This window comes from Phyllosticta citribraziliensis (assembly GCF_038025025.1).
Source record: "Phyllosticta citribraziliensis strain CPC 17464 chromosome Unknown J3D65scaffold_1, whole genome shotgun sequence".
NCBI classification, from domain to species: Eukaryota; Fungi; Ascomycota; class Dothideomycetes; order Botryosphaeriales; family Phyllostictaceae; genus Phyllosticta; species Phyllosticta citribraziliensis.
The window spans coordinates 158321-183259 of record NW_027117338.1 but is presented as its reverse complement, the minus strand read 5'-3'; the positions used below and the strand labels follow the sequence as shown (position 1 = coordinate 183259).

The following is a 24939-nucleotide window of genomic DNA, read 5'->3' as shown; positions in this document are numbered from 1 at the left end:
TCTTTTGCCTTGTCAGCTTCTGCCTCAACCGCAGCGACACGAGAAACCATTGGACAAAGAGTCATTGATAGGAACCAGTGAGGTCGTTTTGGCCCTGAAGGGACTGATAGAAAATGCAATAGAGGACCTTCTGCCAATCGATGGCGCTCGGCAAGTAGGGGGTAATGCATGCGATGTAAGCAATTAGATGGAGCAATTCAATTTTCGACGTAGTCGGCTGGTCGCAGATGTTGTGATGACATGGAGTGTCGTGCAGAAGCATACATCCGGCCCAGGCGTCAGCCCTCGGCCAACCTCCTCGTCGTGGATGAGGAGCAGTTTGAGCCAAGGGACGCCAAGAGCAAAAGCAGTGATGATCGCTCACCGGACGTGTACACGAAGAGTGAGACTCGGTCCCAGAGTACAGAGCCGCCGTGTGGCTGCATTTTATTTTGGCTAGTTTAGGCGCTTGTCCGGGACTTCCTCTAACAGAGGTTTGCTGACGTGCATACTTGGTGGAGATAGTACATAAATCCGACGGCGAGGCTCCAATCCAAAAGTTGAGGGCATTCGGAAAGGGCGTCAATCCACACAATTTGGTGTCCAGTGTTTGACTTGGCTTCGTCCTCAAAAACACGGAGTCCCCTCGTGGCAGTGGTCCAGGAAAGAGTTGGAGTACAGAAGGCTCGGAGAGGCCACACGCAAGCGACACACCGTGCCAGCACCGACCAGAGATGACAAGAGAAATGGCGCGGTACGGATCTTGTCGAAGACGTCCTTTGGTGTTTGGAACGCGATGAGTAAAGGTATCTTGTAGTCGGTGGGGGGAAGGGCGTTGGCATCTTGACTGACATCTTGACGCCGAAACAAAACCGAGAGCTCGGGTGTTTTGAAACATTCTGGCCAATCAACGCAGCCCTAAAGCCATCAACGGAAAGGGTCCAATCACGTGGCGAGCTGGCTGCTTGGTAATAATCCACCGCGGCAAACACACGTCATATCTCCGACTCCATCTTTGAGAAAACATCCAAATTCCTATCCCTCATCCTCCCGTCTCACAACGCTCCACAAACCTCCCGCCATCATGTCAAACATCGCAGTACCAAGGACAGCGATTCGAGTCCTCTCTCGCGCTCGGCCAACCGCCACGGCCGCACGGCGAGTGCAGCTCGCCGCGGCGCAACCAGCACAACGGCAGCTCCACCACGCCTCATCCTCCGCACCCCTCACATCGACGCCGCGGCGGCCCACCTCCCAACCCACACACATGCGCCATGGCGCCGCACGCTTCGGGCCCGGCGAGAGCCGGCGAACAATGTTCATCCAGACGGAAAACACGCCCAACCCGGACGCGCTCAAGTTCCGGCCCAACACGCGAGTGCTGCCGGAAGGCTTCAACTCGCCCTTCATCGAATACATGAACGCGCGGTCGACCATCTCGCCGCCGTACCCGTCGCCGCTGGCCGCCAAGCTGCTGCAGGTCGACGGCATCACGTCCGTCTTCTTCGGCATCGACTACATCACCGTGACAAAGGACAGCACGGTGCCGTGGGCGCACATCAAGCCCGAGGTCTTCAGCCTGCTGAGCGAGCACGTGGCCACGGGGCAGCCCATGGTTAAGGTGGCCGAGGGCAAGGCTACCGGCGCTGACGGCCAGGAGGGCGGCGGCGAGCCCGACACCCTCGCCTACAACGAGGACGACGACGAGGTCGTCGGCATGATCAAGGAGCTGCTCGAGACCCGCATTCGCCCCGCCATCCAGGAGGACGGCGGCGACATCGATTTCCGCGGCTTCGTCGACGGCCAGGTCCTGCTCAAGCTGCGCGGTGCCTGTCGTACCTGCGACTCGAGCACCGTCACCCTCAAGAACGGCATCGAGAGCATGCTCATGCACTATATCGAGGACGTCAAGGGCGTCCAGCAGGTCATGGACCAGGAGGAGGAGGTCGCCATGGCCGAGTTTGCCAAGTTTGAGGAGAAGCTGCGCCAGCAAAAGGGTCCTGAGGCTACGGCGGCCACTGTCGGCAAGGGCAGTTTGGATTATGTTGAGTAGTGCGGAGGAAGTGAAATCAAAAATTCGTGTACAACCATTGGGCAGTTTCTCAAGAGGTGGCGTTTGTTGATATCCCGGTTTTCAGAGCCGATAGTTAAAGCAAGAGAATCGTTTGCGGCGACAACTGCAGGTAGTAAGGAAGCGATATCCTAACAAAACAATCACACAATAAGTGATGATGGCGATCCTCTCAATCACAAAGACGGCCGAGAATTTTGTAATCTGCAATCGTATTTGTACCCTTTCGCGCCGCTTCATATCCCATGCAACCCGAACATGCTGAGCGAGCAATAATCTCAAAATCTGTCACGCGCTCGTGGTCCAGGACCTCGCAAATAAACCCCCTAGCAAGTGAATCCGATGAATACCAGAAGCAAACAGGACGAACCGCCTCTTAAACTTTTACCGCCATGCTCTCAAACAGTCAACCCTACTTTTTGGCTCTTCCCTTGCCCTTCTTCTTGGGCTTCTCGTCATCATCGTCGTCATCAGCTGCCTTCTTCTTCTTGGCCGCCGTCTTCTTGGGTGCAGCCTTCTTCTTGGGTGCCTTGATGTACTTGTCCTTGCTGAGGTCGACATCCTCGTCTTCGGCCTTGTCTGCATCGTCAAGGACCTCACCGGCATCCGAGTCTTCCATGGCTTCTTCGAGATCAGGTTTGTCGGCCTTGGAGCGGCCCTTGGGCGCGACGACAGTCGAAGCCTTCATAAAAGGCAGCGGGTGCGATTGCTGGTTGTACCTGCAAACTGTTAGAAGGGAAATCTGGGGTGACCATCGGACACTTACAGTCGAGTGAAAGTCGACTTGGCTTGAGTTTCAATCTTGATCTTCTCGTAATCCATGGGCCCGACTCCAAGTTCTGCAATCGCGTCCCAATCATCCTTGGTCAAGAAGTAGCTGTCCATCAACTCGATAATCTCAGGAACAGCCTCCTTGCCTTCTTGCTCCAGCTTCTTGACCAGTTCTTGCCACAGGACAGGGACGTACTGCTGGCGAATCTGGTTACGATCGGCCGAAGTGCGCAGGCGCATATGTCCTTGGATCTCCTTGATCATGCGCATGAGTTTTCCTTGGTTGCTGTTCTTGCCGAGCCATGACGGGAATGCCGTCTTGTGTCCGGCCATGCTGCCCGCGATGAATGAAGCCGGACGGACGAAACTAAACACGGCGTGCGTTGGCATAAGAGACCAGTGCTGCTGCGAGCCGTGGATCATGCGGTCCACAAGATCACCGTCACTGATGCTTTCGGCGGCATTGTCGACGAGTTCGAGCATCTTGAGGTTTTTCTCTTTACCATGGTACTGTTGTGCACGAATTGGATTCGAGCCAAGGTAGTTTTCCTGGAGCATGAGGTACGAAAGCTCGTGGTCGTTAAAGTAGAGCTCAGTCTTGTCGTTGAGCGTGGATTTGCTGCTTTCGGCAAACATACCACCACCAAGGATCTTTTGAACAATGTCCCACGGCTTCAGAATAATGTGTTTCTCCCAGGCCTTGGACATCTCTTTACCTCGGTCATAGTCGATGGTGGCCTCGTCAAGCTTGGCTGTCGATATCATGTTGACGACCTGGCGGATATCCGCACCAGTTCCTTCAATCAGAGCGTTGATGACGTTTGGGGGCATCTTGAGGTTCTCGCGATACGCAATGGTCATGACGCGAGACCTGATCTGATCCGTGGTCGGCCTCCTGAATGGTAAATCGAACACTTTGAAATCAAATGGTTTCATTTTGGGTAGACGGCGGTCGTTGCAGATGAGAATCAAAGGAATCTGTGACTTCTGGCAGACTGCAGCCAAAGCTCCGACGCCACCTCGGTCACCTGCTGACATGCCGTCGACTTCATCCATGATCAGGACCAGTTTCTTCTTCGAACCCTCCACCTTTTTTCCATCTCCGGCAAAGTAGCCGAGCAGCGAAGTTGTCTCAAGCACGCCCTTAAGGCCTTGTTCGACGAGCTTTTTGCTGCGAGTATCACTGGCATTGGTTTCGACAATATCGTAGCCTTCAAGCTTGGCAATCAAGTGCGCTGCAGTCGTCTTTCCGATACCTGGAGGTCCGTGGATCATTACTGCGCGAAACACACCGCTGCCATCTGGTCCTGAAAGCTTGAAGCCCTTCTGTTGCGACTTGGGAAAGTTGCGGAGCCACCTTTGTAACTTCTCAACGGCCCCCTTGTTGCCGCAAATTTGAGTCGCCTGGGTCGGTGCATACTTGACTGTCCACAAACGGCTGTCGGGACCAGACTGAGAGCTCTGTGGCTGTGAGCTCTGCTTTTGCGAGCCCTTGAGCTGTGAACTGGGTGCACTGCTCGCGGGGCCTTTGTCGGATTGTGGGCGACTTGCACTGGATGCTTTGGCGGCGGCAGCAGCGCGAGCGCGTTGCTCCTCTCGCTCCATTTCTTGGGCCGCCTCCTTGATCTTTTTCTCTTCGGCCGCCTGCTTCTCTTCATAAGCTGCAGCCGCTTTGCTGTCACCACCATTCGCCGGCAATTTCTCAATGAGCGCAAAGAGACCGTCTTCGTTGATTGTCTTGAGACCAAACTTTCTGATCTTTTCCAACTTGCTGGGTCCGGCTTCGGCACCCAACACCACGTAGCTGGTTTTGCCGCTCGGTCCGCTCGTGACCTTTCCTCCGTAACGTTTGACCAGTGCCTGAGCAGATTCGCGGTCAAGGTATTGGAGCAATCCGGTAAACACAAAGGTCAGGCCAGCGAGGCAGTTTGGCTTTCCTTCGGGAACCTCGACAGCCCCGGCCTGAGGGGCTGGTCCAGAGTTGGCCTGTCCGGCCTTGAAGTCGAATTTCTTGGTCTCTCCCGATTTTGGTGGTGGGGTCGGAGGGCGAACGGTGGGAATGCTGTCAAAGATGTCTTGCATCGCAGAATTCTCGGGTTCGTCCTTTTTGTCCTTCTTGGCCCGCTTCTTTGCAGGAGAGGCCTTGGATGCAGCGGGGCGTCCTCTGGCTTTTTTCGGAGGCTCGACTTCCATATCATCCTCATCTTCCGTTTCTGTCGACTTGCGCTTCCTCCCTGCTCTGGCGGCTGGCTTTTTGGTGCTCTTTTTCTCAACGAAGTCGTCGTCGTCATCGGGAGCGACGAAATCATCATCAGCCGCATCCTTCATATCCTCGTCCTCCTCTGGCTCAAATTCTTCGTCTTTGACCTTCTTCGAGCGACTCTTGGCATTCGTCACCTTGGGTTTGGGCAGCTCTTCCTCTTCGCTTCCTTCATCGTAGTCGTCCTTCTTCCTGGTGTTCCGAAAATTGTCGGTGAAGATGTCGTCGCCTCCATCATGGCCGTCGAAAAAGTCTTCGTCCTCATTCTTCGTCTCCACATACGTCGCAGGTTGTTTCTTGCGAGCAGATGAGCGTGTTGGTGTGACAGAGGCCTTGGACGCAGCGCCATTAGTCTTGGATGGGGAGGACTGGGGAGTCTCGGTCTTCACTGTAGCTTTCGCCGCCTTGCTCGGTGCAGAGCGGGTTGGCTTCTTGTCGCCGAAGAATGCACTCGCTGTCGTGGCTTCGCCCTCGGGCGACGGTTCACGCTTCCTGTAGCACAGATTAGCATTGACCGCGCAGCCAACGGGCAAAGTGAAGCTTACACTTGCTTCTTTGGTGCAGGCTTCTTCGGGGATGGTTTCTTCGTTCTGCAACCGCGTTAGTATAAAGTGCCTCACCGAAGCATGAGCGTCATACATTTCTTCGTCGTCGTCCGAGTCCACGACGACCTTTCGAGCAGGCCTTCCTCTTTTCTTGGCAGGCTTCTGCGATTGTCGCGTGTTAGCCATTTTGAGTTGGGTGAGGTGTTGTTGTCAAGGTTGAGGAAGAGAGAGGAAGAGGAAGAGGCGTCGGAGTCCAAAGGTGGCTGCTACTGATTGTGGAAGGAATAGCGACCAAGGCAGTCACGTACCTCCTCTTCGGCTGGCTCTGGCTTCTGGGCGGGTTTGCCGCCAAAGAAGCTCCTGATGTCGGGCGGCATAACTGCACAACGTCAATTCGACAGTACTGAGCAGTGCGAGTCGATGGAGAGTTGTTGCTGGGGTTGCCGTGGCGGCGATGTCGAGGGGCGGGAGCAGCGAGTCGGACTGAGGCGACGCGACTTGGATCATGTCGCGCGCGTCGAAGCAACGCACGGACCATGCTGCTGGAGTCAATCAATTCCGACAATTGTTCCGCGCCGACGATTTCACGACGCTCCGACCTTGACCTCGATGCCCTCCGCTGCTGCTCCGCATCATCAGCGACAGCCATGCCGCCTCCAAGATTGTTGTCCAGCTTGGGGGCTCCTCTGCGGAGAAGCCTCTTTGCTTCCTCCCAAACGTCTTGCCGCAAGTCGATCCGGCGCGCCCTGATTCTCCCAACTAACTCCATCATCAGTCCAAAACCTCCGCTGCACGCCGCAACTCTCCGCTCTAACTTCTCGAATCCTTCCCGCCGCCCTCGCCTCCAAGTCATTCAGTACCACCTCTCCCCAGCAGAATTGGCTATTTCCCAAAGCCGGTCACAGCAAAAAGGACCGCAAAGGACGTCCGCGCGTGCGCACCGGCGGCAGCACCGTAGGCACGACAGTCGCATGGGGTGAATATGGCCTGCGCATGATTGACACTCAGCGCCGTATTCCTGCCAAGAACCTCAGAATCGCCGAGGAAACCATCCGCAAACGATTGAGGGGCATGAAGTTTCGCCTGTACATGCGGGTAACAGCAAACATTGGTGTTTACATGAGTGGCAACGAGCAGCGTATGGGAAAAGGAAAGGGTAGCTTCAAATTTTGGGCTACCAGAGTGGCTGTGAACCATCTCGTTTTCGAGTTGAAGGGCGACGTCCACGAGCAGGTGGTAAGGGACGCATTTCGGCTGGCGGGTAACAAGCTGCCCGGTAAGGTCCTCATCTTGTCAATGTTTCCTGAAGTGCTAACATTTCCAAGGCCAATACGAGTTTGTCAGGAAGGGTGACCCGGCTGTCATGGGCATCACGAAGTTGACCAACGGTGTCACAAAGGAAGATTTGATGAGGCCGAGGAAGAAGCTACCCCTTGAGCAGACAGCAGAACGGTTGACTGCCTCACCACCGCCTTAGATTCGCTGTACTATATCCAACGATTTGAAACTTTCCACGTCACATCTCTCAACATCCATCTTACCCTTGGGAACATGCAGCAAGTCGATCTCCCCCAAATCGCTCAAGTTTTCTCAGCGCTCCGAGTCCGCCATAACTTCTTAAGGCGATGGTAGCCGGAACGTGGCTGGGCCGGAACCTCTTCACCGGGGGGCTTTGCCGATCTTCTCACGCTCCGAGTCCGCCATAACTTCTTAAGGGGATGAGAGCCGGAGCGTGGCTGGGCCGGACCTTCTTCACCCCCGGGAGTCTTTGCCGATCTTCTCAGTAGTTTGATCTTCTTCCAGCTTGATGCTGGGGAGGGGTCCTGATGATTCTTGTGGCCGCTAACATTTATCTTCTGGTAGAACCGCCCTTTTCCCCACTGGAAGAACTCTCGAAGAAAATTCAAAACGCCGCGCTCCCGACTGAATTTAGGCCTTTCGGTGACCACACAGTGAACTGGTATGTTCCCCGGTCTCTCCACACGCTGAAGACGTCTGCTCCTGTTACGATCCAATTGGATGGAACTTCCAGAAGGCGTGGGTGATCCTGTCCTTCGAACAAGAGGTGGTACTCGCCGGGGTGGGAGACAATGCGGTGGGACTCTTTTGTTCTCTGCTCCAGTCGAGGGAGACCTACTCGAGGAACAGGGCTGATTCGTCCCTTGTGCGGGCGTAAGAGCACGTGGCGAGGCTGTTGCGGTCTCTGGTTCATCCAAGGTCCTGGGCCAACGGATCCCTTGTTGGGGCGAGAGAGCACGCGGCAGGGCGGGCTCCTTCTCTGCTTCAGCCAGGGCACTAGGCTGCGGGGACCCCGGCGCCCCTACTTCTTGTTCGCTGGCTGTGCGCTCATCCTTGGCTACTTTGGTGGAGTCTACCCGATTGACAGAGGAGTCTTCTTCTGTGTCGGCTTTCTTCTTTTCTCCCTCGGCCTCCTTTTCTCCGTCAACCTCTCCTTCTCTGTTTACCTCTCCTTCTCCGTCAACCCTTCTTTCTCCTTCGACCTCTCCTTCTCTGTCAACCACTCTTTCTCCTTCGACTCCTTCGACCCCTTCTCCCAATTCTGGGGCCTCACCGTTGACGTTCTGTTCTAGCTCCGTATCCCAAACGTGATATTCAGGCAATGGACGCGGGCCGTCCTCGTCGGTTCGTCTGCGGGACCTGGCTCTGCCAAACGAGGCTGTAGACAACTTCGACAGACCCTTGGGCATGACAACCGTGCTCGACCCGTTGAAATCTGGAATTGTGATCAGAGGGATGGAATTTGAAGACACGGGAATTTCAGCACAACCTTTGTCTTTCAGCAATCTTTCAGAGCTGCATCAAAAACATGAAACGACAAAATCAGTGCGTCTGGGAAGGTGTTTTTGTATTCATCTCGCACACCCTAATTTCGTGCCTCACACGGCTCTATTGAAACAGTCTACTCTAGAGGAAACCGTCTGCTGCGCTGCGCTCAGCTAGTTGAGTCGCCATTGCGTAGGAATTGGTAGGCAAACGTGTTGTCTTATCATTTTTTGGTGCACTTTTCGGGGTCCATCGCGCCGCAATTCACCAATACTACGACCTTCACAATGCCCTCTCAGAACACGAGAATTTGTTCCATTGGAGAAGTTGGACCACAACACTTGAAACCCTTTCATTTTGAACGCTCACAAGACGACTTGCATGATTTGTTTGGTTGCCTTTCCTCATGGATCCATGGTTCACTCTGCATTCTCCCATGGACGCCATTCCGTTGGTTTCGCAGTGGAAAGAGAACAGTTTCTCCAAAACGGGCGCCTTAGGTTTAAAATGGTTTCTCTAGCTCGCCCCGCTCGCTCGCTCGCTCTCTTCTCTCCCTCCTCCCACCACTACACCGCAAACACACCGGACCGCCTCCTTGTTTCCACAACTCTGCATACCTGCACGCTCACAATGTCCGTCCACACGTGTCAGACACGAGCTCAGAAGTCTGCGCCGCCGGCGGCCACCAGCGAGAAGGTAGTGCGCTACCACCGCGAGGGCGACATCACGCCCCCCGAATATGAAGACGCGATCCAAGACCCGCCCGTCTACTACGACGGCTCAACCCCGACCCGCTCGGTCGCCGCCGCTACCACCACAGACGACGAACCTCGGGATCCTGCTCCTGCTCCTAGCTATGGGTGCCGCTCCTCGTGCAACGCTGAGCACGCCTGCCGCGGGAAGTTGCTCGAGCAGTACTTGTCGGTCGATGTCATGATGCTCGCTGAGGAGGAAGACGAGGAGAAGGAAGAGGAAGAAGACGAGGCAGACGGCGAGGACGATAGCGACGCGGAAGAGTGGCGCCAGCTTCACGACAACGGTTACATAGAAATGATGGTCCGGCACATGGAAAGTCTCGAGCTAGAGGATCAGCGACGCGAGGAGCAGCGGCGGCGGATGATGCAGGGGCGAGAAGAGCAGGAGGAATAAGAGCAGCTGCGGGATGAACAACAACAGTAGTGCGTGCCACCGAAGACGACGCCTTCGTCAAGAAGCCGGGATCCAAGCGTCATGGTGGACCATCGGGGCCATTGTTCCCGTCGTCGCAGTCGTCGTCGCGTATCTCGTCATTTGCTGCCGCAAAGGTTGATGTTGGGACAAGCAGCAGTAACCGCAAGTCGACTGCCGGGTCTACGACGATGGCCCCCCTCTACGACCCTCTCTCATGGCCATCTACCAAAAACAGCAACAGCACCACCACCACCACCACCACCCCAACTCTCAACAACTAACGACGACGGCCTCCCACCGCCGCCGGCGGCCCCCCATCCTCCCCCGTCTCCTTAGGCAGCGGGACAAACGGCTCGGTGCGCGTGGAATTCGGCGAACCCTTGGACCCAAAATCCGCAACCGCCATCTGAATGCCCGTCGCCACATCCAGGCCCTCGATAGAGCGGCGGAACATCTCGAGCGACGCCCGCGGCTGGTAGTACGGGACCAGGTGGCCCGCGTCGTAGATGCGCAGGAAGGAGAAGTTGCCGTACTGGCGCACGGCGCCGTATTCGGTGTTGTCGACGACGAAGGGCGCGTAGCCGGCGGCGCGGAATTGCGCGGCGTGCGTGTAGTTGACGGCGAGGGAGACCGCTCTGCGGTTGGTGGTGCTTTGTTAGAGAGGAAGAGAGGGGCGGAGAGCGCGGCGGCGCGCGGTTGGGCCGTTGATAGTGCGTATGAATAGATGCGACGAGTAAATGGATGGATGCAACACGGATAAGACAGACTTACTCGCCGCCAAACCAGTTGCAAATATAGTCCGCGTCGCCATAGTACAGCGCGACGCGAACACCATTCTCAAGCAGCATCTCCAAGTCCTTGACAAACGAGGGATAGACAAAATCGCCCGACATCTGAAAGGCGTAGTAAATCTCAGAGCTGCCGCTCGAATAGTTCGCCGCGACGCCGAGCGCGTTCTGCACCTCGGCGCGGTTGAGCCACGCCTTCCAGTACTCGGGCGGCACCGTGTTGTTTGCGTTTTCGCGGATGTCGTACGTGCCGCGGTCGCTGAGGGCCTCGTAGGGGCCCTCGACGTTGTCGCGGCACATGTTGCTGGCCTGCACGCAGATGGCGCGCTCCGTTGGCGACGTCAGGTTCGTCTTGCGGCAGTTGTGCAGCTGGTCTAGGCACCCGCCTTTGCGGTTCAGCGCGAATTTGGCGAAGCTGTATACCGTATCGTTGATGCCTTTGATGCCGTACGTGTTGTTGACGGCGAATTCCGGGTAGTAGGGGACTTGGATTAGCTCGTCGATGATGCCGTTGCCGATGCCCAGCGTGTTGAGGTTCAGTTGGATGCCGTTTTCTTGTCCATTGGCTATTTTGCGGTTGTGTTCGAGGAAGTATTGGAAGAAAGATGGGCCATAGTGGCCGCCATAACTAGATCATGGTCAGTAATGTCTGAAGAAATCCGTTCCAAGTCACCCGTACCTTTCCGTCCAAAGATTAAACTCCTTGGACTTGACGGTCGAGGCCAGCTGCGGCAACGCGCTGTAAAAACCCTGCAGCACATGCCATGCAGAAGCAGCCGCCAGGTCAGACGTATCGACAAGGTCTGGGCCAGTCACGGGGTACGTTCCTTCGACGGGAGCCCGGCTGGCATTCAAGTACTCCCCAGTCTCATTCTGGAGCGATCCAGGAGCCTGCTCAGCATACGAGAAGCCCACGCCAATAGGCTGCGAAATGAAGAGCAGGTTTGACACTTCGTTCCAGCCGTACGGATTCAAAAGAGTCCGATTGTCCTTGGTCACATTGCAAGGACCGAGTTCTGGGGCTGTTAGATTTCAGCTCCGCGGTTTGCTTTTTGCGTCGACTTGCCTGAAAAGAGGCCAATCAGTGCATCGGATCCGGGGCCACCATTCAGCCTTTGAGCAATTAGTGAGAGCGTTCAAACACTGACCACTCAAGCATACCACAAGGTGATTTGGTCGTTCGCGGGGTCTCTCCTCGACTCAAAAAACCAGAAGAATGAGTGCGACGTCGGTGACAGGTCAATGTATCCTGAATACCTTTCATTTTTCAGAAAATACTCTAGTTTGTGGTGGGAATAACGTACGATTTCACTCCTGGCGTCGTCTCACAGATGCCTTCTTTCCCTGGCTCTTTGTACCGAATCGTCACACCAGAAGGCGAGACAATCGTCTTGAAATTGTTGGGACTCGCCGGTATTTGCCTCGCCGCCAGTGGCTGCGAAGGGATGAAGCTCGAGGCGAACCCTGCAAAAAGCAGCAATGTCAAACAACGCATTTTCCGCATCAAGGCCATGATGCTTGTGGCAATAGAAATGCGACGAAGATTTCACGACAGCACGTCGAAAACACGGGTAAAAGAATAGAAATGTCCCAACAGCAGCAAAGTGCTGTCGTTCGTACTTGCGGCGCCAAAATCGTACGGTCAAGCACTAGAGGGTGGGTTGAAGCCAGTCAAGACGGGAGCACTTTACCCAAACAGGCAGGTCGCGAAGGCGACATAGTGTCGTGACCTATAAGCCTTTCTTTTCTGTCCCAACACCTCAAGCGGACTTCCTAACACGGCGTCCAAGACTCATAGACAAGCACATCTTGTCAAAATAAGCTTTTGCGGTGCGCAATGCCATCCGGGTCACGGCGTTGATGTGCTGTCGTTGGTGGCTGGAGAATGACGGGCGGACGGGTGAAGTTGAATGCGCGCGGCTCTGGATTGGTTCGCCGTTTGACCGCAACGCTCCCGTCCCTGCGTGGATCCGTCTTGGTCAATTGAACTAATGCCCGTGTTGATAGTCGAATCTGGGAATGGACGGTAGCTCGGTGTTTATCTGTTTACCTGACTCGGATGTTCATTGATGCCGCTTAGCCAACTGGTCGCAGTTGTTTCCACCGTCTCTTTCAACAGCTTTCCGGCATGCACAGCTGAAATTTGCTCGCTCAGCTGATTGCTCCACCTGTTCTTCGCTGTCTCTGTAAGCTTGCGGTACGGCCTCGTGCGGCGACGGCTTTGAGCATGTTCGCACTCATCGCGCCAATGGCGCCTAAAAAGACTCCAAGTACGGAGTTGGGAGGCCGACCACGAACGCCGACTTCACCGTACTCGGGTTGAGAAGGGAAGAATTGCCCGACGGCTATAGTGCTGGCTCGCCGACAACAAATCACTAGACATAAGCACAGCGACGCTAAGCCGACGGCCCGGCGTGGGCGCTATCTATATGCAGGGTAAGCCGCTCAACCTTGTTCTCGAGTGGTGTAAGGGCGAGGCAGAGTGCTCAATCAATTTTGTAAGCATCGAACGCATCGCCTCGTGACCGAAGCTTTTCTTTCTGCTTCCAAAGCTGCTCTCGTCTGGTTGCGCTGCATCAATGCGGCATGGTTCAAGGGCTCAGCGGTGTATGAAAGGAGAAAGCGACCTGAGTAGAAAACTGATCCGTCTTGCCATTGTAGGGTATAAAGGTGCAAACGCCCAGGAATGCCGAAATTATGTTACACTGATTCTCCAACCCCTTACTCCGTCCATGAGTTATCGTCATGTCTTCGTCATCGGTAGGAACGGCTGCTGTACAGTAGTATATACGTGTCGAGGCAATGCGCAGAACGAATCTGCCTCGGTACCGACGCCTTTCTGCCGCGGATGAGCTGGTAAAGGCTCAGAAACGCTTGAAGCGTCGTAGCCTCAACGACGGGTAGACGTTCCAGACAATGAGTCCAAGGGTTCCGCAGGCAAGCAGTCCGAGTAAGAATTGGAGGAATACGAGGTCGTCATCAGTCATTGGCGAGAACGGACCATCAACCTACCCTTGGGGGTTAGCACTCGATTCTTAAGGAAGACTGATCCTGGAAAAGGCTGCGGTCAACTTACAAGCTGGCCCATACGGCTATCCAACACTTGGGAGTATCCCAAGACCTCGCCATTCTTGTCAAGTGCCGCTGCTCTGAGGAAGTGTCCGGGTTTCCCGGCGAGATTGAAGCTGCTCTCGAATCCCACTTTGTCCACTGTGCTCACGTCCGTGAAATTGCCGTCGGTGTCGGAAGCCGCTTGCAATGTCCATTTCTTGACTTCAGTCGCACCGTTCCAGCTCACATAGACCTTGCTCTTTCGTCTTGCGATGCTAGGAGACCACGTTGGCCGCCCCACCCAGTTGCCTTTGAATGCGCGGTACGACTTTATCCAGCCCCAGCCGAAAAAAGCAGAGCTTCCAAAATGCATATCGCACAGCACTTCTCCACTGCGCTTGAATTCTGTAAAGGCTGCTGAATGTCCCCATCCCACAAAGGCGTTGCCATTGTCGAGAAACTGGACGGATCCTTGTGAATGCGCGAGAATGTGGGCAGGGCTGACGTAGTCGGCCAGGAGGGTCGCGGTCATGTTGGCGAGATCGAGTTGAATGTAGAGTCCGCGGCTGTAATCAGCAGTGTAGAAGTTCTTGTCGTATGCGCCATTGTCGAAAATCGTCAAGGTATCTTTTTCAAAGTAGCGCATGTGATGTTGCCATGAAAAGTTCGAGGCGGCTCCATGCGACAGGTCGGTAAAGTCGCTGTCGTGCCCCCCAAGCTTCCATCGAACCTGGCCGTCGGGTCCAATGCAGGTGATGGTGTGCATGTAGCGCGACGAGATGTAGTAGTTGCCATCAGAGCCCTTGTCCACGCTGTTGATGTGGAAATAGTCCCATGCATCGTCCTTGCTCTTGCCCTTCTTTTTCAACGGCGCAAAGGAGTCGCTGACGTTGTAGAAGCTGGAGGCTCGCCACTCAAAAAGAGCTTCGCCTGTTTCGATATCCAGCTCTTGGAACAGCCCGTCGTATATCCAGCCTTCTTTGGGTCCACCGACAGAAGAGAGATCGGCCGGGATGATTTCATAAATGGACATGAGCGCAGTACCGTTGGGAGTTATTTCAAACTCATGGAGGTCGCCTTCGAGCCCATTCGTGGGGTTGACTACCCGCGCCACATGATACGAAGAGTTCAGCTTCCCCACGTTAGCTTCCAAAAGAAAAGTCCATCAAGAGCAGCCATACCATGTAATAAGAACCCCTCCCGTGAGTCCCATCGTCGGTACCGGACCAAAATGTGAGATAATCTTCCCCCTTGTAAGTCTGAGGACGAAAGTCCATGGCCTCTCCAAACTTTTCCTCCATGTATACGAGGTTTCCTTCGGCATCGAGAATCATGGGACCTGGCTTCGCCACGGACCGCCCGCGAGGCTCGAGGAAAATGTGGCCCGGATCGCATTGTGTGCTCCACGAGAGGATGTTCACCCGCGGGGAAGACAAGTCGAAGGAGACGTAGTCTCGCGACGGGTAGGCGCCGAACAGACCCTGATCATACCAGAGGGAATTGAAGTCGGGCGAAGGGAGGGCGCTCGCAAACGCTGGAAGCGCGGCGAGGATCAGCCGCATGTCGAAGCGGATGGCGCAGGTTGAGAGGGAGGGCGCGACATTGCAAGAGAAGAAAGCGGAGGGGGGGTTCTCCTAATACCTGTATCAGCAGTCACTCGTGATACGGTCTGTATTGAATCTTCCCACAGCTGATGATGCGGTGACGACGCCTGTGGGCCAAGTGGCGCAGGTACCAAGTCTTTTTTCGCCCGCGGCGGAACGCGCAAGAAGAGAGCACGAATCAGAAAATGTAATTTATCGATCTTGAAGCTGTCGGCAACAGTGGTTTGCCCGAAGCTGGAAGCCCGCCGTGTGACCGGACAAGCGCCCGAGACGGGAACGAGACGAGACCCCAAGCTGCAGAGAGGCGAGTGGGAGCATGTCCTGGGCATGGGGAGAGTCTGCGCTCGGCCAAATCCAATCTGCGATGCTAAGTCCGGCCTGTGGTTGATAAGTGACACGGACCGAGTCGATGTGCGGGCGTTGTATCATGGCCAAGCGGCTAGCTTCAGCTCGGCATGCAGCTGGGATGAATTTTCGGTTTGCGTACAACATTTCCGCATGGGCGCCTGATTTGATGGCGGAGCGGTCAGAGGAGAGACAGTTGTGGTGAAGAAAGTTGGTGGACAAAGGTCGATCGCAAGGTAGACGCGCGCCGCTGGACGCGTCCCGTCGGCTGTCGCACGCTTCCCCGCAGCCCCTGTACCCCTTGGACGCCACAACCATCACCTCTTGAATCCTTCAAACCCATCGCCCCAGCCTTGCTATCAGCAATTGCTTAGCCGATGTCTTGGTCATGAGGCATTGGTGGTCACGCGAGCACATTCTTATCATTCATTCTGCTTCTTGCGTCTCTCCAATTTTGTGGTCATCTGTTTTGCTGCCGCTGTGCCACAGAAATCGTCTGAAAATCACTTACTTCATCAAGACACCCCTTTGTCTACCACCATCCTTCGCGAGAGACCTTGTCGAGACACTGTTGCAATTGTCTCTAACCAAGTCAATTGTGGTATGGAAACAAGCAAAACCCATTTGTTGCACATATGGATAGAGGTAGGTGACAATTGTAACGCACATTATATTTACAAAATTCCTCTTGCTTTGTCATCAATTGCAGCTTTAGCTCACTTGGGAGAGCGCCAGACTGAAGTCTCACTTCGGTTTCACGATCTACCAAATGACCAACATCAAATGGTAGCATCAGCCCTGTGCGGTATCTGGAGGTACTGTGTTCGATCCACAGAAGCTGCATTTCCTTTTGTCTTTTTGCTCCATGCTCACTGGACCCTCGGTTGCCTCAATTCTTATAGTCAGAGATAACATTTTGCGCTGGTGGGCTTGTCTCTTCGTCCTTCTCTTCCTTCGCCTTGAGCGTCATTGCGCTTTGGAAAGTTGTTGTGACGCCCACGGCAGAATAGGTCTAGTCCTCTACTTCAAGGAGAAGCGACTGGCATCTTCCTTTTCTCCTCTGAGGCTCAAAGAAGATTTCAAGCAACATAACCGCTCGTCTCGAGCTCCATCCCATTGGCAGCAAAAAAAAAGGGGAACAGTCAAAAAAACCCCCACATCCTAGTTTTGCCCCCCTTCTCTACGAGCAGACCCCTCTCAACCTCCCCTCCCCTCCAACATCTGGCAAGACTCCCCTCGCCAAAAGCCAAGCGAGTCACGCTCAACCGTTCTCAAGCCCTACCAACTCATCGCTCGATATTATTTTCGAGTGCACGCAGCCCCACGACGGGAGAGAAACCCAGGGAAGCACTGATTATCCTATCGCGCAATGCGGTGTAAGCAGGAGGAGGGGGGGAGGCTGAGAAGAAGAAGAAGGTGCAGTGCCAGTCTTTCCAAAATGCATCGGACACGAGGAGGACTATGACTCTGTTGTTGGGCGAATGATTGGAGAAGCCGTTGTTCTCTTCGAGCAGCGCAATTTTCGACCAGCGGCGGGTCCAGGGGGACGATGGGGTAAGGGAGCGTAAAGGTTGTATGTATATGCTTGCCGTCGTATATGTTTACGACTTAACCTACCTTTGCTTCAGTGGTGATTCTTCAGGAAGGGACTGAGCTGGCAAGTACCTAACGTTATGAGTACGAGAGGGTACGAGAGCGTTTGTCATTCATCAGGCTACTTGAGTTGCTGGCGCTATTATCAACCTTCCGGCCTACAATATAGAGGGGCTAGCCAAGGATCGTGGCTTGCTGAACTTATACAAATTGGGTCCAAAAGCCGCGAGGCTGTCCCCGATCATTCGACATCCAAGAATTCGTCGAGAGAACAGCATCGTATACTGTCAAGCCAGTTCGATCGTGGGAGCTGCGTCGGCGATTGGACTGACGGGAAGCTCACATCGAGCCACAAGAGTACCTACCCGCGGTCCCCCCCCTCCATCTTCATCATGTAGTGGTAAGACGAACAGACGCCCTGGCAGCCGTCGCAGGGCAGACTGACGCCATAGGCGCACTTGTTGCACTTGCGGCAGTGCCATTCCCTCCAATCCATGCACTCGCCGCAGCCGCGACAGTGCCACGTGCAGTCTGCCTGCACCCACCGGCCGATGGCGGCGTTGTTGCTCCTGATGGGCCGGCAGAAGGAGAAGAAGTGGCCGTTGGGTTCGCCCGCGTGGGTGGCGTCTTCGTCGAAGGCGAGGCGGAGCAGGGCGCGCATGGCCTGCGTCTTCTCATCCGGGTTGGCGTTGTCCACCACCGCGGCCCACTCCTTAAACCAAGCCTCCCAAGCGTCGTTGCACTCGGCCTCCCCACTCTGGCCAATCTTTTCGAACAGCCACTCGAGCGTGATGTGCTCCAGCCGCACCCTCGCCTTGGCGTACCCGCGCTTGAGAATCCACGAGATGAAGCAAGGCGACAGGACCGGATCCGCAGACCCAAAGATCTCCTCGAGGTTCAGAATGTTGAAGGGGTTCTGGCAAACGCCGCCACTGCAGCCGCACGTCTGCGGCGAGCAGCGTTTGCCCCATTTGCTGCACGCGCAGTTGGCGCAAGGACCGCCGCCTCCCTTGCCCTTGCCCTTTCCCTTACCTTGCGTGCAGCGACACTGCGGGCTGAAGTTCTCGGGCGGCTCGACTTTGCCCTGCTTCTTGTTAGAGACGACTGCAAGATATGTAGATGCGTGGTTCGCTCACCTCGGTGACGGGGGCGTTGGCGTAGTACTTGGGCTCGCCCTCGGAATCGTCGGAATCGTCGGAATCGTAAATATCGAGTTCATCGTCGTCGTATCCCGTGCCGTAAGCGTGTTCGATACCAGGCACTTGCGCCGTGTCTTGCACAGCGGGAGCAGGGGTCTGTGCAATGGGCGCAGTGGTAGGGGGAGCAGTTGGGGCAGTAGAAGAAGTGGGTGCAGCCGAGGGCACGCTCTGTCTCAATTGCTGGAAGAATTCCGACACCTTCAAGTTGAGCATTGGCGCAAAGAACTCCGACACCTTCATGTTCTTTACCGTGTCCATGTCGCGTCCTTGGAGCAGGACATCAAAAGGCTTGGGCCTGTTGTCGTCGTCGTCGTCATGCTTCCGCTTCTTTCCTTTGTTCGACGCGGCCGCGGTGCTTGGACCGCCCGAGCTACCTGAGGCTGACATTCAGAGTGGGGTTTTGCTCAAGAATGGATTCAATGTCATGATGAGAGGGGTGCAGATGTTGCGAGTTGGTAATGCGCGCGTGGGAAACGCGTCCAGATAGACATTCTGGCCAAGTGCTCGGGAGTCATGGGTGACCATTTTGCCCACCTCAGGCATGACGGGAGACGCGTCGGGACGCGCCGGAAATGCACCCAGCGCCAGCCACTGTGGCTAGTAGGTAGACCCGTTGTGGCTCATCCTACCCGCCCTGCCAACGACACGGCCCAATTTCTAGACCCCGCTCTCCACCACGAACCCTACCGTACCCCACGTCCACCTCCCCTCACTATATCCGCGCCTTATTCCGATCAATGGGTGATGAATCTTTTAGCCCCCGCCGTTCCCGACTACATGTACACTCGCGCCGCCGCTCTCCACCCCTCCACATCTCGCTCCTACCACCGCAACCTGTCCAATTACGCCAGCAAGCGCGTGCTTCCGCTGCTTTTCCATACACCCAAATCCTCCGCCACCTCTACCACTACTCCGCTGCGTCCCCGCGCACCAGCACCTCGACACCATCTCTCCCCGCGATTCGCGCACCAGAGGCGCCCGTTGACGTCCACCTCCCCGCAGCATTTCCCGTCTAGCAAAAGAGCTCAACTGCAGAGCACCGCCAGTTCCAAAATGGGCAATTGGACGCACCTGATTCGCTTCGTCGCCAAGGAGGACGGCCTGCCGCACTACGGCCAGGTCGACGCGGCGCGGTACCCGGACGTCGGGCTGGCGGCGTACGAAGGGAAAGAGGAGGTTAGGGTGAAGGAGGTGACGGGCGGGTTGTATGATGGTGTTGTGACGGAGAGGGAGTTAACGGTGCAGACGGTGAGTTTGATGTTTGATTTGTGTGACGGAGTGTTTTTCTTTTCTTCTCTGTTTGGTTTGGAGGGCGAAGAAGAAGATGATGACGACGACCACGAGGAAGAGCTGTGCTTTTCTTCGTGTGATACTTGCTCGGATTCAGTTTGGGTCTCCTCGTCGTCTCTCTCTTACCATTTTTGCGACTCCACTCCGTCCACTCACCACCGACCTGCACAACTAACCCACCCCGCAGCTCCTCCCTCCCCTCCAACCCACCGACATCCCCCTAATCCGCTGCATGGGCCTCAACTACCGCGACCACGCCCGCGAAGCCAAAATGGCCATCCCCACGGTGCCCATCCTCTTCATCAAACCACGCACCGCAATCAACGGGCCGCACCCGGCCGCCATCCCCGTCCCCAAGCTGGCGCAAGACGGCACCTCGGACTACGAGGCCGAGCTGACGGTCGTCATCGGCAAGGAGGGCCGCGACATCCCCGAGGACAAGGCCCTCGACCACGTCCTGGCCTACACGGCCGGCAACGACGTCAGCGCCCGCACCCAGCAGTTCGCGACGAGCCAGTGGAGCTTCAGCAAGGGCTTCGACGGCAGCGCGCCCATTGGCCCCGTCCTCGTTGCTCCGCGCGCTCTCGCCGCGCCAGATGCTGGTTCCCTGCGCATTCGTGCCCTGCACAACGGCAGCTCCGTTCAGGACTCGAATACCCGCGAGATGATCTTTGGTATCGCCAAGCAGATTAGCTTTTTGAGCCAGGGCACGACGCTCGAGAGGGGCACCGTCATCATGACGGGTACCGGGCCCGGCGTGGGCATTATGCGGGACCCGAAGGTTGTCTTGAAGCATGGCGACGACATGAGGGTGGAGATTGAAGGTATTGGGACGTTGGTCAACCGCGTGGTTTATGAGTAGACGGGCTGGCTGGAATGGGTTTGGAGTGGAAGAGACGCGCGCCGTTCTGGTTTTCTTCCATCGCAGCGGAATTGCAGCGTTGAGATGCTGAGGTTAGACAACGAGCGCTTTGAAAATCCTTTTGGGCCGAAGACTGGTCGTGAAATCATGCCGCAGCCTGTTTGCTTGAAGGTAGTTGCAGCAAGACACTGGTTTTGCAATATAGAAGCGAGACTTGCTCGCAACAAATGTGCTCTCTTTTCCACCCGCAAAAGTAACACAACTAACGCAGCCGCAGCGGCGGAGACGGCGCGAGTCGTCAAAGGCGGCAAGATTGCCGAATAGACACTGGCTGCACTCGGAGATTGGCCTCATGGAAGACGGCGGGTAAAGCGACAATGGCAAATGAGCTGGAAGACTGGTAGAAAAGCGACTAGCTGAAATGGAGGTTTGCAACACGAGGTCCGGGGGATGGATCCCGATGTTTGATGATAACGTGATGGCTTGTACTACCTACCTGTCTGGACGACAGACCATGCGATGATGATGATGGGTGTAGAGGAGGCCGCGAGGATGTAGTACCGCGCAAGATCGAAAGTCAAGACAGAGATGGGAATCGAGGACTGTCAATCGAGATTGACTACTTGCCTGCTTCGACATGACGGGGCTGGTGAGCGGCCTGGCAAACAAGTCCATTCAAGCATAATGATCAATCTATGCATAAGGATCTGTTTGCAGCACAGTATTCCGCAATGCGCGCATTCGAGCTTAACCTGCAGTCGTGTTTCGACGAATCCTTTGGCGGTGAGAGGCAGCTTTCGAGGCACCAAACATGTACTGTCCAGTACGGCACAAGCACATTGCACTGAGCGCGGGCGGGCTGCATGCAGCGCGGTAGAGTCTCGCAGAAGGATGTTGCAGTGTTCAGGTGAAAGACGGCGTACGTTGCAAGTGGACGTTGCAACACGCTCCAAACAATTCCGCGTCGTCGAGTTTGAATGATGACTGCCGTCAGTGTCACGACTGTCATTCCGGGTCCTTTGGTCAGACGGCCATGAGGAGGCGACCTAGCGCAACACGTGGAAAGCTCCTTGGAGGCCTGGGGCGGGCAGGATCGCGGCCGTGCGTATATCCGAGCCTGTTTTGGAGCTTGACAGGATGATGGTGGCTGAAGAGGTCCCAAAAAAGGCAAAGCTTAATCGGGGTCAGGAGGTGAGCTGCAGCAAGCATGGCGGAAAAGCTACATGCCATCTTGCTCGGTCGTTCAAACACGACAAGACGTGGCCGTCGGTCAGTCAGTCAGGTCGGAGATGGAATCTTGCCGGTTGGTACCCGTGGCGAGCGAGACACGAGCAAGACGACGTCGTTCTCAAGATTTGCATTGTCCAAAACTTTTGCCAGACCGGATGAATGCGGGCGTTGAAAAAGGCGAAGAGCCAGCTTGGCAAGAAGGTTGGACGCGCGCATCAGAGATGTCAGAGGTTCGTGTGAGAGTCTTACAGCTCAGGACGGAAGAGCAGATGAGGTGGATGACGACGTCCGGTGCTGCGTGTCTTTGGGCGCGGCGGGTGGATTGGTGCCTCATCGTCTCAGAGACGATCGGACGACGAAGAGACGGGGTGGGCAAAGTCTGTCGAGCCGTCCGAGTTGAGTTGACGGCCTTGCAGCAACGGCCATGAGAGAACTGCGGCTTTGGGCTTGCTTGCTTGACGGCGTCAAGCTCCGGCGTGATGGCTTGGCATGCAGAAGCTGCAGAGATTCGTTGGCGGGCTCGCCCGCCATGGACGAGGGTGATGCGAGGTGCGACGCGGCTGGGGAATGCTGATTGTGTGTGGAATGTTTGGGAGTCGAGTGCTAGTTGCCCTGGCCGTTTGTCCCGCGCTCCCGAGCTTCTTCCTTGGCTGCTGCTGAGACGGATGGATTCCGTCATTGGCTGCCACCGACTCCATCCCTACCTGCTCCCTAATCTCCCCATCGCTTTGGCCGCAAGACTTTAATGACCTTTATAACCAACTACTTCCCCTCGCTCGTGTTTCGTCTGGCACTTTATCCGCCCTCTCCCCCCCAAGGCCACTTTGACTCTCGATATCTCTCACCACAACCTTTTCCTTCGCGACCACTCGTTACCACCAGGACGCTCGCTCCCTCTTCACCATGCCAGCCGTCAATTTGGCCTCCCGGGACCCGTGCAAGGACAATGACCAGGGCAACACGTGCGAAAAGCCTGTGAGCACCGCGCTCAAGACCGGAGTCCCCATTACCATTTTCGTGTGGTATGTAAATACCGCCGCCCTTGCATTTCGAAGTCGGCTCTCTAACACGTTGGCTGTAGCATCTTCCTCGGCGCCGCCATAGTTTTCGTCATGCTGCTCCGCAAGCGGCGACGCGTCCTCAGCAAGGAGGAATTCTACGACAAAGAAGACGGCCGCCGCTCGATCGACTTTGACCTCGACGGTCCCACGGGCTACAAGTACGTTCCAATGCCGGCGGCGCCCAAAAAGGCCGTTGTCAAGGGAAAGAGATGATTCCACGGCCTCCCACTGCACCAATGGATCAAGGAACCGACGCGACCCGGGCTGTCCAGCTTGCATTCTCCGACACGAGCACCAGCGCACCACCGCGACTGCGCATGATGTGCCCAGAAATTCCTTCGCTCTTTTTGCGACCATGACGATCCTCAAGTACCGACCGGAGCGAGAGCGAGCGAGTTGCGGGGGCGGCATGCGGCCCGGCGCCAATCACTGTATTCCCCGCACCCACCCACGCACGGGAAGCGGCAGACGTGCAGACCGACGGCGACAGACAGGCGACCTTTTCTTCACTCCTTCCCGCTTCTGTCGACCGCGCCTGTAATTGACTAATGTATAAATCACGACAACGACAACGACAACGACGACGACACTTACTACTCGCTGCTGCGGATCCCCGCGGATCCATGGAGCCCCTACCACTTGACCTCCCGTTCTTGGACCTAATGCTGCACGACCAGCCCAACCTCTTTCCGAAACACCATCAACAGACCATCGCAATTTCCACTGCGCGGGCGCCCGCCACACCTTGTCTTGAACAGCCGCGGCGCCGCCCCGCTGCCATTCGCCAACGCGCCCAAATCACCAACCATATTTCGCCAGGGACCAGTTGCGCGCCGCGAAAAACAGCCAACCGACGCCGCCGCGGCGAAAGCATATGCGCGACATGCGTATTTCTGCTGGAGCCAACCGCAAACAGCATTCGAGCGCACGTACCTGGAGGTTGCGCAGAGAGCCAAAAAGCATGTTTTGTGTCTGGGGACCTGAGGTGGTCTCGAGTGCGACGAATGATAATGAGCCGCGCAGGCGCCGTCGCTGCGGCAGCGCCACCATGCCCGCCGATAAGGCACGCACTGGGCAGGGATGGTGTTGTGCCGACAGCCTCTTTGACATCTTGGGGGCGAGTCTCGCTCGCCTCGCCTCGCGTTGTACTGTACATACGCTTCTGCTGCCGGGCCTGGCTAGCCAGCTAGCTTGCTCGCTAGACTCTGTTGATAAGAATTTATTTAATGCCTCGATCATGCCAGCTGACCTCGTTGCTTGCCTGCCTGCCTCATTTTCGTTTCTCGTGCGTCTGTTATGTGTTTACCTACCGTAGCCGCTTGACCGGCCTGCTTGCCTAGATGCCTGACTGCCAGCCACCGTACTCGTATGTACGCGTATTACTACCTCGACGCTCGCTCTGCCAGCCAAGCTGCATTATTACTGCCGCCACTGCAACAATAATGCGCGCACGCCGTCATGGCGTTTCTCTCCCAAAAATGCACGCAGACTGCTGGCTCGCTCCGCCCCAGCTTTCCCCCTCCCCTGCTCGCCGCTCGCTCGTCGCCAACTGCCAACGGCTACGCGAGGCTGGCTTTCGACGCGGTGGACATGCGGGTTCATCGCGAGCAGACCGGACGGCGGGGCAGCGGAGAGCGATCTGCTGCCAGGTTGAGGCGATGCGATGCGATGCGACGCGATGCGATTGGCTGTCTCTTCTACATACGGCAAGGTACGGGCGGGTTCGTGTTCTCGAACGCACCCCAATTTCGGCTGACAGCGGGAGAGGAGAGCTCTGTGCACCACGGGTCGCTGAGGTGCTGGACGGCAGGCAGACCTGAGAGAAGAGCTCGTGGCCAGCTTCTAGCGGGCGTGTGTTGAGAGGACAGAGTGCGAAGCCTGAGGTGAGGCATGTATCCAGAGCCAGCACGACGCTTGACACGCTCGACGCCGCGCTTTCGGACGACGCTCGATCAGACTCGAAGTGATCGAAGCACAGTACAGACAGCCCAACCATCTCATCCAAGAACAAGGTCAACACCATCCTCAAGAGCCCGCGCCAGGCGAACCGCTCGATGACGGAAGGAAGGTCGCGTCAGCCCCTGGTAGTGCTACAAGGGCGACACAGTGACGGGGCCGGCGCATGGGCAAGCCCAGAGGCGCACCCCGTCGCGGTGCAAAAACTCGTCAACCAAGAACGAGCCCGGTGGGCTCGGATTAGTGGTCAAACTAATCAGAACAGATACTACACATGATCTAAGCCAAGAGGCAAGAGAGCGTGGAGAGAAGAGGGATGGAGGGGAGCGCGGCGGCGAGAGGGTTTTATAGTCGTCGCTGGGGCCTGTGCGCGCGCTGGC

At 56.1% G+C, this 24939-nt stretch overlaps 10 protein-coding genes and 1 non-coding gene across 11 annotated transcripts; 6 read left to right on the top strand and 5 right to left on the bottom strand.

Annotated features, from left to right (window-relative positions):
- The first annotated feature begins 970 nt into the window (after window positions 1-970).
- On the top strand, window positions 971-2237 carry J3D65DRAFT_3771 (HIRA-interacting protein 5). The gene has a single exon (XM_066795745.1). The coding sequence runs from the start codon at window positions 1064-1066 to the stop codon at window positions 2030-2032; it is 969 nt and encodes a 322-aa protein (XP_066659276.1). The 5' UTR covers window positions 971-1063; the 3' UTR covers window positions 2033-2237.
- A 225-nt stretch (window positions 2238-2462) lies between these two features.
- J3D65DRAFT_598715 (replication factor RFC1 C terminal domain-containing protein) lies at window positions 2463-5812 on the bottom strand (the record flags this gene model as incomplete). Its single annotated transcript, XM_066797858.1, has 4 exons — window positions 2463-2769; window positions 2817-5573; window positions 5627-5671; window positions 5721-5812. 4 exons carry the CDS (start codon window positions 5810-5812, stop codon window positions 2463-2465), a joined length of 3201 nt encoding a protein of 1066 aa, XP_066659275.1.
- A 350-nt stretch (window positions 5813-6162) lies between these two features.
- Window positions 6163-7103, top strand: J3D65DRAFT_643293 (mitochondrial 54S ribosomal protein uL16m; the record flags this gene model as incomplete). Its single annotated transcript, XM_066802079.1, has 3 exons — window positions 6163-6193; window positions 6402-6902; window positions 6952-7103. The coding sequence occupies 3 exons, from the start codon at window positions 6163-6165 to the stop codon at window positions 7101-7103; spliced, it is 684 nt and encodes a 227-aa protein (XP_066659274.1).
- A 52-nt stretch (window positions 7104-7155) lies between these two features.
- On the bottom strand, window positions 7156-8459 carry J3D65DRAFT_3449 (uncharacterized protein). Its single transcript, XM_066795526.1, has one exon. The coding sequence runs from the start codon at window positions 8332-8334 to the stop codon at window positions 7207-7209; it is 1128 nt and encodes a 375-aa protein (XP_066659273.1). The 5' UTR covers window positions 8335-8459; the 3' UTR covers window positions 7156-7206.
- A 329-nt stretch (window positions 8460-8788) lies between these two features.
- Window positions 8789-9708, top strand: J3D65DRAFT_3129 (uncharacterized protein; the record flags this gene model as incomplete). Its single annotated transcript, XM_066795286.1, has 1 exon — window positions 8789-9708. The coding sequence occupies one exon, from the start codon at window positions 8792-8794 to the stop codon at window positions 9557-9559; it is 768 nt and encodes a 255-aa protein (XP_066659272.1). The 3' UTR covers window positions 9560-9708.
- Window positions 9677-11881, bottom strand: J3D65DRAFT_681976 (putative carboxypeptidase S1; the record flags this gene model as incomplete). Its single annotated transcript, XM_066803748.1, has 6 exons — window positions 9677-10215; window positions 10352-10996; window positions 11048-11390; window positions 11474-11481; window positions 11530-11625; window positions 11673-11881. The coding sequence occupies 6 exons, from the start codon at window positions 11879-11881 to the stop codon at window positions 9858-9860; spliced, it is 1659 nt and encodes a 552-aa protein (XP_066659271.1). The 3' UTR covers window positions 9677-9857.
- A 1345-nt stretch (window positions 11882-13226) lies between these two features.
- J3D65DRAFT_3044 (ASST-domain-containing protein) lies at window positions 13227-15098 on the bottom strand. The gene is made up of 3 exons (XM_066795224.1): window positions 14601-15098; window positions 13445-14551; window positions 13227-13376 (listed from the first exon to the last, which is right to left on the bottom strand). Exons 1-3 carry the CDS (start codon window positions 14979-14981, stop codon window positions 13233-13235), a joined length of 1632 nt encoding a protein of 543 aa, XP_066659270.1. The 5' UTR covers window positions 14982-15098; the 3' UTR covers window positions 13227-13232.
- Window positions 15099-16073: 975 nt separating this feature from the next.
- Window positions 16074-16211, top strand: J3D65DRAFT_t16. The gene has a single exon. It is a non-coding gene; the product is annotated as a tRNA-Phe (tRNA).
- Window positions 16212-17322: 1111 nt separating this feature from the next.
- On the bottom strand, window positions 17323-18418 carry J3D65DRAFT_598711 (uncharacterized protein; the record flags this gene model as incomplete). Its single annotated transcript, XM_066797857.1, has 2 exons — window positions 17323-18045; window positions 18098-18418. 2 exons carry the CDS (start codon window positions 18416-18418, stop codon window positions 17323-17325), a joined length of 1044 nt encoding a protein of 347 aa, XP_066659269.1.
- A 795-nt stretch (window positions 18419-19213) lies between these two features.
- J3D65DRAFT_546192 (uncharacterized protein) lies at window positions 19214-20312 on the top strand (the record flags this gene model as incomplete). Its single annotated transcript, XM_066796805.1, has 2 exons — window positions 19214-19408; window positions 19638-20312. The coding sequence occupies 2 exons, from the start codon at window positions 19214-19216 to the stop codon at window positions 20310-20312; spliced, it is 870 nt and encodes a 289-aa protein (XP_066659268.1).
- A 2133-nt stretch (window positions 20313-22445) lies between these two features.
- Window positions 22446-22816, top strand: J3D65DRAFT_598709 (uncharacterized protein; the record flags this gene model as incomplete). The annotated part of the gene is made up of 2 exons (XM_066797856.1): window positions 22446-22564; window positions 22624-22816. 2 exons carry the CDS (start codon window positions 22446-22448, stop codon window positions 22814-22816), a joined length of 312 nt encoding a protein of 103 aa, XP_066659267.1.
- Window positions 22817-24939: the final 2123 nt, after the last annotated feature.